General features: G+C 41.7%; 1 protein-coding gene across 1 annotated transcript; it reads right to left on the reverse strand.

The window, feature by feature from the left end:
• Positions 1-3,958: 3,958 nt before the first annotated feature.
• Positions 3,959-11,775, reverse strand: MRPL46 (mitochondrial ribosomal protein L46). Its single transcript, XM_012507477.2, has 4 exons — positions 11,485-11,775; positions 9,928-10,114; positions 9,044-9,217; positions 3,959-4,345 (listed from the first exon to the last, which is right to left on the reverse strand). The coding sequence occupies exons 1-4, from the start codon at positions 11,710-11,712 to the stop codon at positions 4,095-4,097; spliced, it is 840 nt and encodes a 279-aa protein (XP_012362931.1). The 5' UTR covers positions 11,713-11,775; the 3' UTR covers positions 3,959-4,094.
• Between the last annotated feature and the right edge of the window lie 13 nt (positions 11,776-11,788).

The following is an 11,788-nucleotide window of genomic DNA, read 5'->3' on the forward strand; positions in this document are numbered from 1 at the left end:
TCTGACACTTGGGCAATCACTGCTCTGTTTGTACTGCCAAAGCCTCTGAATAAAACCTGAGGCCAGCTTCTCAGGCCCACTTCAGAGTGGCTTAGGTAGGGTGGCTGGGATGTATGTGTGCTCATGTGCACCTATGCCTTGCTCTAGGCTAGTAAGACCCTCCCTGGCAGTGCCTATCTCCTGACTTGCAGGGGACCTTCCAGCCCCAGCCCCTCAGCTACAGCAGTGATTCAGCTATCTGGACCTATCCCTGAGCCTTTAACAGCACCTATTCTGGCCACAGAGAGAACACTCTCCTCCTTCGCTTCCTGTTTTAAGCACCGAAATGCCAAGAGAGGTGAAAGGCAACTGATAGCCTAAAGTAACTGGCCATAATCCAGGCTCGATGGGCTTCTAGAAAATAAAGCGGAGAAGGGTAGGGGCTGAGGCTACCCTGAGATTTCAGGCAAACAGGCTTTATCTTCTTATGTGTGTTTGAAGCTTAGCGATCTGTGAGCTTTCGATAATTGGGTTGCTGACCTTTCAGCTGCACTCCTTTTCCCCTGTTGGCGTAATGGAACGGGTCAGCAAATCCTTTGTTTTTAGTGCCCATAAGCCTGTGCCTAACAGTGACTCTGGATTTCCTGGCCCAGGGTGGGACAGAGCTAACATGCCCAACCAGCTGGATGAGGCTGGCTATGGGACTGACCTGCCACACACCCATTGTGTGTGGCATTAATGGATGGAAACCATTAATGTCCAAATTACTCACACCCCTTTCCAAATAGGTCAGAAATGCTTGGTTGCCACAATGTATAACTTAGAAAAGGTTAGAATGGGAGTTGTAAAAGCTAAAGATGTTACAGCTAAATGAAGGAGCAGAATTCAGGAGCCTAAGTATGTTGGAAGGAGGGAAACATTTACCGAGTGTTTATAACAAGCCACACATGGTGCTAAGTACTCTCACATAACTTATCACATTACCTGAGAAGTAGTATCATCTTCATTTTATAGATGAGAAAGGTAAAGTTAAGAAAGGATAAGAACTACCTTTGTATACAGGTCTAGGTTTGAATTCTGGCCCCACTTCTTACTAGGAAGTAACTCTAAGTAAGCTAACTAACTTGAGTTTATTTCTCATGTATAAAATAGGGATAAAGATGCCTGCTCTGCTGGTTTAAATAACAACATAGCTTGTAAGTAAGGGCACTCACACGGCTCTTGGCACTCAGGAGTCACTACGCTGTCATCAACAGTAACAGTAACTTAACTGAGGTCATAAAAATTCAAATCCAGGTTTTCTGACCCCAAGTCCAGTGCTCATGGGGAAAGGAGCTAATTTGCACATAATTTCTGAAGTCCAGTAGGTACAGATGAACATTCCTAACCCCAAAATCCAAAATGCTCCAAACTCCAAAACTTTTTGAGGGCCTCAATGACACCACAGGTAGAAAACTCCACACATCAAGTACTTAACACAAATTTGGTTTCATGAACAAAATAATTTAAAATATTGTATAAAATTACCTTCAGGTAATCTGTGCATAAGATGTATATAAAACATAAATGAATTTCATGTTTAGATTTGGGTCCCATTCCCAAGATATCTCATTATGCATAATGCGAATATCCCAAAATCCAAAAAAACCTGAAATCTGAAACACTTCTGCTCCCAAGTATTTCAGATAAGGGATATTCAACCTGTATAGGAGCCAGATTAACAACTAATTATCCTATAAAGTGTTAAGCGTAGAAGCCCATACAAGGCATGGAAATGCCCCGGCCGGAAGTAACCCTTGAAAATAAGTTACCAGGAAAACAAGTCTGTAAGCAGGGCCATATTTTCTCTGTAGAACCAGCAAAGGTGAAAACAACGAGACTGGAAATCATTTGGGAGAGCAATGACCAAGAGGCGAAGGCTAAACCTTAACAACTGAAGGATCCTTTCAGTGAACTGGGTGGTCTATTGTACATGTTACACACACACACATACACACACACACACACACACACACACACAGAGGCGTTTCTCTTCTTAGGTTGTACAAACACACTTCAAACTGGAACTCCTAATCCCCACAGCACCACACACGTTACGCTGTCCTCCCACACAGAGAACATCGCCTCTTATTTTGTTCCCTGGCAATCTTCCCCCAAAGGATACACTAGAAACAATTTTTTGGTCATGTTTGGCAGCCGGTAGAAGATTCAAGCTGGCACTCGGCAAATATAGTTATTTATACTATAATACTAAAAATCTTGCATTCTGCAATATCACACTCCAAAAATGACAGAAAAGGGGGTTGGGGAAGACCACTCAAAACCTATGGAATTCTGTAACTGGAGCAATAACAAAAGAGAATGAAGCCTAATGATGATGCTAATGCAGTACCCCCACCACCTGTACACCAGTCCTCAGCAGCCTTAAATCCTGGTGCTTATACTGCTTCCTGAGATGTAGGTCCTTTGATATGTAATCTTAGCAGAGATGCATTCCATCAAAATTAAAACTGAGATCCAGGACAGGGCCTTCTTCATCAATTTTTTAAAACAAGGTGGGTGAGGTGTCGTCACAGCTTCTTCCATTCCACTCACAGTTTCCCCTGAGAGCTGAACATCATGGAAAGGCTAGCAGTGCTTCTAGAAGCTACTAAACCAGCCTCTACTTGCAATAAAGGAAGGCGCTTCTAGAAAATTTTCAGCTTTTTTCTTAAGCTATTCAATCTTGTCCCTGATCATTTAAAAACATTAATGTTCTGCAGAAAATCTAACATAATTTTGGGTCATTCTGACACCATTTCTCTATTTCCCAATTGCATATATGCTATTTCCCACCAAAAAAACAATGTTGTTACAGACACGCATGGTCATGAAAATAGTCACTTCACTCTGGTGATTCCTTCCCTTCTAGGTCAGAGGTGCCCGTGGCCCTAAGAATATGCAATACAGTTCACATACAAGTCACTCCAAAATCCAGAAAGTGCATCCTGGCCCTATGGCTGCACCCAAGCTTCACTCCAAAGGTGCCACTACAGCCATCAGCAAGCCTACACCAGGAGACATCTCCCCTCAGTCATGGCGGGGAGAGAACACATGCAGGAGGGAAAAGGTTAGCAGAGGAGTATCAGGACTAGGCCCCTCGATTTTGATCACAGACAGCAATTTCCCTGACCCTGGGCAAGAACACAAGGCTGCAGCTGATGCAGAAACAGAAATCCCATTTCATGTGCTCACAGCCTGTTTAACCTAGGCCATCTGAGAGGAAACCAGGAAGCATCTGATGGGAAGCCAGGACTGCAGACTAAAACCACTATTCTGGGCAGACAAAGGTATGCCTGAGTTCCCCATGCTCTTCCACTCACTTAACAAATGTTTACTGAGTGCCTCGTATGTGCCAGGCACTGGGGACCAGTGAGGACCCAAGCAACACAATGAAGAGCCAAGAGCCCCAAAGAGGTGAGGGGCATGGGGTCAGCATTCTCCTCTAGCACCAACAGGCACATGCAGTATGACTCTGGGCTAAGTCACAGCCTGGCCGTGATTCCTCCATCTGTAGAATGGAGAAAAACGAACCGTGCACATTTCACGTGACTGTTTCAAAAAAGGTAAGACATAACTAAATTCTTTTTAAAATAAAATGCTTTTAGGAAGGGAGGGAAAGGAAGGAAGGATTATTTCCCAGGCTGGATTAAAACACCTTCATATCAAGTGCAGAGGGAAGGAAAAACAAACTGGAAATGGCTAAGAAACCATATAGAACTAGTTTTTTCCCAAGGGCCTACAGAAGCTTTCACAGAACTCAAGGCTTTCGGGAAGTCAATTCATTTCCTTCTGTTCTTTCTTCCTGGGCCCAGTAAGTCAGTGATGCACTGTAATATAATCCAGTACTCAATTATCACCTTGGGAAATAAATGGAAAGACACTCTAAGAGATAGCTCTCTTCACTGGGCCATCAAAGGGCAAATCAGCTGAGACCAACACAGTAATAGACTCGTTTATTTCTCAGAATTTAGTTTGCTGCTTGATATTACCTGCAAATGTGAGGCAATCACACAACGTCCTTGAGGCTCTAATCCCAGACTTGTCTGAGCACCATCCACAGGCAGCTCGGCCCATCAAAGGTCCAAAAGAAACCTCCTAACTTGGGCCAGGTATTTTGGTTTCAAATAGTCACCCAGCTCGTCCTTAGTGACCCACACATGATGGCCCTTATTCCCAGCCTGGGAAAAGTCTCCAGTTAATAGCAGCGCTTTGAAGAAGAACACCTTGGCCCCGAGGTTACTCTCTGTCCGCATTGCCTGGGGGAACTTGAATGTGTAGTGCCCACAGGGTGCATTTCCTAGGAACTTGGCTTCCATGTTGTTTTCTGAAGAGGGAGGAAAAGAAAAATCACAATTGGAAGGTAAGGATACAGCCATCTGTTTACTCTGGCTCCCAAAATTATAGGGGGTCTCTGCAAGATCTGGCCCTGAGGTAAAATCAATCCCTAGGAATAGGACTAGAGCCATTCCTGAAAAGAGCCTCCTCCCCTCTCAATCCAAATGCTTCCTGGCCTGTGGAGCCCAGATTCACTGGGCTCATTTCCATGTGCCAAGCTACTGTTTTTAGACTGAAAGTCAGCAACACAGTTACGATGACACCTGGGAGTCACAGCACCTAGTTCCTACGTTCAGCCCAGTCACTATCTGTTGGTGAAGGTCCAGGACATTTGGTCTGTAAAACAAAGTTCACCCACCTTTGAAAAGGGTGTCACATGGAAAGCATTAAAAAGGACCCCAGTTTTAACTCCTACCAAGTGAAAAAAGTCATAAACAAAGTTAAAGACAAATTAGATGAGTAGACAATATCTGTAATCTATAACTAAGGGTTAATAACCCCAATCCAGCATTTCAAAGGATGGGGAAATGTTGGACTACTAAATGGCATCTGAAGAACTGACTAGCCAGATGGGAAAAACCAAGCTGGATCCCATACTCGGTCCTCACATTAAAATTGATACCATATAGATCAAAGATTTAACAATAGACATTTTAACTTTTCATTAAAAATTGGTTAATTCTGGATGGTTTTTTCATGGACATTTAATATTTTCCAATCTTTTCTGTATTTTTTTTTTCCGAGACAGTCTCTCGCTTTGTCACCCAGGCTGGAGTGCAGTGGTGCAATCTTGGCTCACTACAACCTCTGCCTCCTGGGTTCAAAGGATTCTTATGCCTCAGCCTCCTGAATAGCTGGGATTACAGGCATGTGCCACCACGCTCAGCTAATATTTTTTTTTTGTATTTTTAGTACAGACGGGGTTTTGCCATGTTGGTCAGGCTGGTCTTAAACTTGTGGCCTCAAGTGATCCGCCTGCCTAGGCCTCCCGAAGTGCTGGGCATATTTTCTAATTACAATAAAAACATACGAGCATTAGAAGAAAATGCAGGATGCTTTCTTAAACCTTAAGATATTATTTGAGAGGGCAAGGCCTTTCTAAGCAAGAAACAAAATTTTTAAGCCCAAAAAACAAAAGATTTATATTTGTCTACATAAAAATTAAATCTTTCTGCAAGGAAAAATGAAGCACAAAAAAAGTCAAAGACAAAATGACAAACTAGGAAAAATATTTTCAACACATTCAACAAAGAAATATCTTAAGGTATAAGAAGCACTTAAAAATCAATGCAGATACTCAGGAAGCTGAGGCAGGAGTACTGCTTGAGAATAGGAGTTCAAGGCCAGCCTGGGCAACATAGCAAGATTCCATCTCTAAAAGAAAAAAAATCAGTGAGGAAAACAAACAACAAATTAAAAAGAAAAATGAACCAAGCACATGAACAGTAAGCTCACATGAAAATAAATATCACTGGCCCATAAATACATTAAAAGGTGTTCAATCTTATTAATAATTTAAAGAAATAAAGTTAAACAACAATATACATCATTATTAGTGAAGTTCAAAAACTTAGCTGTACACTGCTTATGAAGGATAAGGAAAAAACCTGTACTTTCACACATATTTTGGAGGGGTTATAAATTAGTATAACTGCTATTAATTGGCAAGAGGTGTCAATTTAATTGCACATGCCCTTTGACCTAGCAACTCCAGTTCTAGACTTTTATCCTACCAGGTATACTAATTTGCCCATGCGAGCAAAGATGAGCATACAAGGATATTCACTGCAGCTTTGTTTGTAAAAACAGACTGGCTAAACAAACTGCAGTACATACATATTATAAAATAGTATGCTGCTGTTAAAAAAGCTTAAGATAGGTCTTAATAGGCTGATCTGAAAAGATGTTTAAAAGCGTATATGAGAAAAAAGGAAGGCACATAACAATGTATAAACATGTTCCCGTTATATGCAAAAAAAGAAAACAAAACATTTATGCATTTGTATATGCATAGAGAATTTCTGAAGAGATACAGAAAAACACTATTAATAGAGGTTGCTTCTGAAAAAGGAAAATTACATCTTACACTACATTTACTAGACACCGATAATTTTTTTACCACATACATGAATGGCTTTTCTCATACTAAAAAAAAAAAACACTACTAGCATTAGATGAAAAATTTATAGATAGTGTGAGCTCACATAAAGTAAAAAATGTTAACAGTGGGTATCTGTGAGTGGTGGAATTGTATTGGCATATTTCTTTACACTTTCCTGAACTTTCTAAACTTAATCCCATAAATGCATGTTACTTTTCTATAATCTGGAAAAGATGGATTACAAATATAAACAAATTAAAAAGAAAAAACAGCTTATTACAAAGATGAGCAAACGATCTAAATAGGCAGTTCACAAAAGAAGTACAAACAGCCAATAAACACATGAAAAGATAGTGAATCTCACTAGCAAACAAGAAAATGCTAATCTGAAAGGGATCATTTGACTCACTAGATGAGCAAAATTTTAAAAATGACTATTTCATATGTTGGTGAGGCTTAGACAAAGAGGCACTCTCAGACACCACTCCTGGAAAACGTCAATTGTTATATACATTCTGGAGGGCAACTGGGCTGCACTTACCAGAAACTGAAGTGTGCACACCTTTGACCCATTAATTCTACCTCTAGAAATTCCATCTTGCAAAAATACTGGAAGTGTGGAGCCAGTGGGGAGGAAAGGAGTGCACTTTCACTTTTTAAAATACAGTATAGACTCCTACATTGCTTGAGCTTTTCTTTGCCATTTTATATTATTTGTCAGTTTAGTAAATTTGTAATACGTCAATACACTATTTTATATGCATCTATTAAACATAAATGTTTTAATATATTTGATATATTTCCTTTTACATGTATTTATTACAATGGCAATGTTTAAAGGAAAGCATAGTGCTCGGGTGGAACCCCTTTCCTCATTGCAAACAGAAAGGGGAGCTGAGCAAGGATCAGTTGTGAATGTTTGATGTTAAGAGAGGTTGAGCATCTGAACACAATGATCCTTGCAAGAAACTCAGCTGCTGACTCCTATGTGATGGCTGAGGAGACTGAGAAAGCAGCAACCTCCCCTCCTACCACATTTCATTCTGTCTTGATGTCTCTCCTGCAGGCCACACAGGACCCTTGGGAGAGTTAAGGGAACACACACTGGCTGCTGACATTTCGTTAGCAGGTACTTGTGCTGATGGGAGGGCAGGTAAAGTGGCTGTGCACCACCAAATCCATTTAGTCAACATTCAACAAATGCCTATGTGCCAGGTACTTTGGTGAAAGCTAGGATCAGAGAGAGGAATAGATACTGCCCATATGTTCAAGGAAGTCAAAATTCTGACTAGGGAGAAAAATGTGTTAGTAAACAATTATAGTGCAATGGCGTTAAGTGAAAGAATGTATTCTCCACTAGAACACAAGCTCCTAGGGAGTAGGGTAGTCTCCTGTTCATCACTGAGACCCTATATGTCTGTTGCATAAATGGAATAAGGACACACACCAGTGCTACGGGAGCCTACAGCGAGGAGTAGCTCTGTCTTCCTGAAGGCTCAGGAAAGGTTTCACCACATAAGGTATAATGTATAAGCTGTCTTAAAAACTGAGCAGTCAGGCCAGGAAGGAGTAAAGTATTTCATCAGGGACCAGCAGGCCCCAAAGCAGAGACACATGAAAGACCATATTATTCAAGGAATGCAAAAGGTTTGTTAAGTTAGAACTTGAATTTTACATTAATGAACAGCAAGACAGAAGACTGATGAGCCTGGGATCAGGGCAAATAAGATTTGCAGGCCATGCTTGACAGTTAGAATTTTTATTGGAAACCTTTTAAGAATTCCATGCAGAGAAGTGACAAGGGATTTGTGTTTCAGAAAGCTCATTTTGGCAGCATTGAAGGGCACTCCACAAAACCAAGTTTAAACTTACTGGGCATCTAATTCAATAGCTCAGTATAGTACTTCTCAACCACTGTAATTTGCTCCCTGGGTAATATCTGGCCATGTCTAGAGATGTTTTTGGTTATTGCACTGGGGGTGGGGGTCGGGGGATGAGGTAGTGCTACTGGCATCTAGTAGGTAGAGGCCAGAGATACTGCTAAACATCCTATGACACAAAGAATAGCTCCCCACACTTATACGACCCCAAACGCCAATAATGCCAAAGATGGGAAACCCTAGTCTAGTGAGAAGTGAAGAGGGTCACAGCTAAAGCTGTCAGAACAAAGAGGGGACTATTTAGAACAGATCACAAGGGACTCAGGACTTATGGATGTGGGAATGAGGTCAAGGATAATTCTGAGGTTTTAAGTTGAGTGAACAGACAAGCAGTGATGGCAATAAGCAGTGCTGCAAAGGTAAGAAGACAAGCAGGCCGAGAAAATGGTAGAAATATCAATTTTGAATGTACTAAATTTTAAAATCTCAGTGGAACAAAGGATTCTTGCCTGGTCTAAAAATAAAAATAAAAAAATAATTTAAAAAATCCTTACCTGGGTTTTTCTGGCTGAAATTTTTATAAACTGCAAAATTTCCATTAACCTTCCCACCCCCACCCTTAATCCAATTCCCCAGTCAGCTTAAAAATCCTCTGGCTGAGTCTGAAGTGAATTTTGTGGAATTTAGAGGAAGGCAGAAAACCCACCTGAGAGTGTGGCCAGGGTTCGTTCAGCTGTTCCTCGAAGGGTCTCCCCAGGCTGCCACTCTGCCTGGGGCAGTATCCAAACATCCTGGTCTCCAAACTTCTCTCTGACTAACAGGACAAGGTTCCTGTCTAGCTTCCGGTTCAGGGATGCCCGGTCATTCTTTTCATCAGCTTCTACAGCAAAGGGGGTCAGAGGAGGTAAGAAGACTGTGATCTGCCAGAACCAAGAAACTTGGAGTTTTACAATCTTCCTTTAAGATCCACAATCCTTGCCCTCAAAGAGCTTAGAACCAAATTACACCTCGACCCATCTCTCTAACTCTGACCTCTTCCAGGGAAGAGTCTCACAATCTTGAGGAAACTAAAAGGTAAGAAATCAAGAGGTAAACTTCTTTGAATAGCAAACCATATTTTGAGTCTTCAAAAAAGAAACAATGATCATACTAATTCAAACACAACTACTTCATTGGTTTTGATACTATTACTGACTTAACCAGCCCCTACTTTCTCTGTTCTTCAGTCTTCATCTGTGAAACAAGGAAAACAGAACCCAATCTCCCGCTTTAAGAGGGATTTCACATAAAACACAGGAATTAGTGGAAAAAGGCTTCATTTGCCCCACTCTCAGTCTCAAACTTGGAGTTAAACACAGAAAACATTCACAAAGTTTAACTGAGAGAAAAGGCCATTCCAATACCCTTACCTCTCACTCGAAAATAAGACAGACTTTTTAAGTCATATTATGGTAGATGTGAGCAACAGAGAAAAGAATATGAAATTATTTGTTACTTAAAACACAAAGCAGGGTCCAAGCAACTGTCTTTTATTTGGAAATCCAAATACCCCTTTTCCCTTCCTTCCTGCTGGCCTAAAAGGATCACAACCTGTTATGCGAGCTCCAAGTCTGAACTGTAGAAATTTCTGCTCCCACATATCTTCCAAATCTTGCACCAGCAATATATCCTGTTCATCTTCTTCATCATAAAGGTCAGCTTTCTTCTTTGCCAGCCGCTGGTTTTCATCCAGAGCACGAAGCTCATGGTCTGAATACAGGCTTCTCTCTATCTCAATCTGGGAAAATTAAAAGGGCAAAAAACTACCTTAATCTGGCAAAATTAAAAGGAAAAAAAAAACCAGGAGGAATAAAACAGAGATATGGCACGCTTGGCAGGCTCAGAAGTTTATCACTCAACATAACCAGATACACAATCAAAACACCATGCAGAAAGGAAACAGAGGGAAAAAAGATCCTCTGAACTTTGGGCTTGAGTTACATATGCCAAAAATGTTAGAATGTCACTGGGGGTCAAGACTGCTACAAAAACAGAGAGCTGGGTTGGGCAATGCCTGCTCACTTACCACAATCCAGTCATGTCAGTCTTTGATCAGAATCTCACTCACCAAGGACTTTCCTGTTCAGGGACTTTCAAGAGGCTGTTCCTTCTTCCTAGAATGTTTTTCCTCACATTCTTTCTTCTGGGAGAGTCCTACTCATCCTTCTGACTTCAATTTAAATATGACTGTCTCAGAGAGACATTTCTCATAAAGAGAAAAACCTGTATTTAGAAAGCCTGAGACATTCCTTGACACTCACCATAAAATAAAATGTGGTGTATTTATTAAACACTCTTATAGTGCCTTGTGTCTTCCTTAACAACACTTATCAGGGTCTGCATTTAGTTGTATGATTATCTGGTTACTGACTGATGCCCTCACTCAACCAGACTGAAGTACTCTGAGAACCAGAGCTACTTCTGCCTTACTCATTACAGCATCTCTATCACTTAACATACTCTGTGATGCATAGTATGGGCACAATGAACATCTGTAGGTTGAGTAACATATATTTGTCAAGCGAGCGAGTAAATGAATAAATCAAGCAAAAACCACAGGAGAGAAGTTTATAGTTCTCAATAGACCAAGACAAAAACATCTCGGCTTCTGAGGAAACACATCACCCTCCAAACACTTTCTGTAGTGACTTCACACCCTCACAGCCACTATACTGTTTTTGCCCATGCTTCCTCACTTGCCCCTCACACATATAGCCCCATGAGGTAAAACACAGTAGGCTTATCACAGGCATCTTACAGATGTGCCCACCGCCTCTTGTATTTCCTTCTTAACATTCATCACATCACAAAGACTTTCCCCCTCCAGACTTGTAAGCTCCTAGTGACAGGGACCGATTCTTGTTCACCACAGGATCTCTATTGTGTTGCATGAACAAGAAGTAGAGTATCTCCAAAGAGTTGCCTAAGGTGACGATAAAGACGGCCAATGAAACCACTTTTTGTTGAACATCTATGTATCAAACCAAGTCAGTAAGGTAGGTACCATTCTGCGGATAAGTACCATATACTTAAGTTCAGAGAGGTGAAATTACTCGCTCAAAGTCACGCAGAATAAACGTCACTCTGAACCCTGCATCTCAGTCCTACCTGCTGCAACAGAGACGCCATCTCTTCCTGCAATGGGGTCAACGGCTTGGAGACTACAGGTGGCCGCTGCAGGCACAACGCGCCCAACAAGCGCCATGGGGATCCGTTGCTTGAGGGTGCGGCTGCAAGAGCCAGGCTGCGAGAGCTTAGACTACCGGCCCAGAGCCTCTCGAACCGCCGCCAGCCCCCCGCCACACCTAACAGCATCCGCCTTACGGGCGCCGCCATCTTTCGTTCTCCCACAATGCACCGCGGCTCCCTAGGATCCCTCAGCCGCGGGAGCAGCAAACCAGGGGAGAGCTCA

Source organism: Nomascus leucogenys, chromosome 6 (assembly GCF_006542625.1).
Source record: "Nomascus leucogenys isolate Asia chromosome 6, Asia_NLE_v1, whole genome shotgun sequence".
Taxonomy (NCBI): domain Eukaryota; kingdom Metazoa; phylum Chordata; class Mammalia; order Primates; family Hylobatidae; genus Nomascus; species Nomascus leucogenys.

Excerpts from the sequence above, each read along its gene's own strand:
- MRPL46 (XM_012507477.2), bottom strand. The coding sequence starts at position 11,712 with ATGGCGGCGCCCGTAAGGCGGATGCTGTTAGGTGTGGCGGGGGGCTGG. Across the intron at positions 10,115-11,484 it reads TGGCGTCTCTGTTGCAGCAG|ATTGAGATAGAGAGAAGCCT; the intron begins GTAGGACTGAGA and ends TAATTTTCCCAG. Across the intron at positions 4,346-9,043 it reads AACCCTGGCCACACTCTCAG|AAAACAACATGGAAGCCAAG; the intron begins GTGGGTTTTCTG and ends CTCCCTCTTCAG.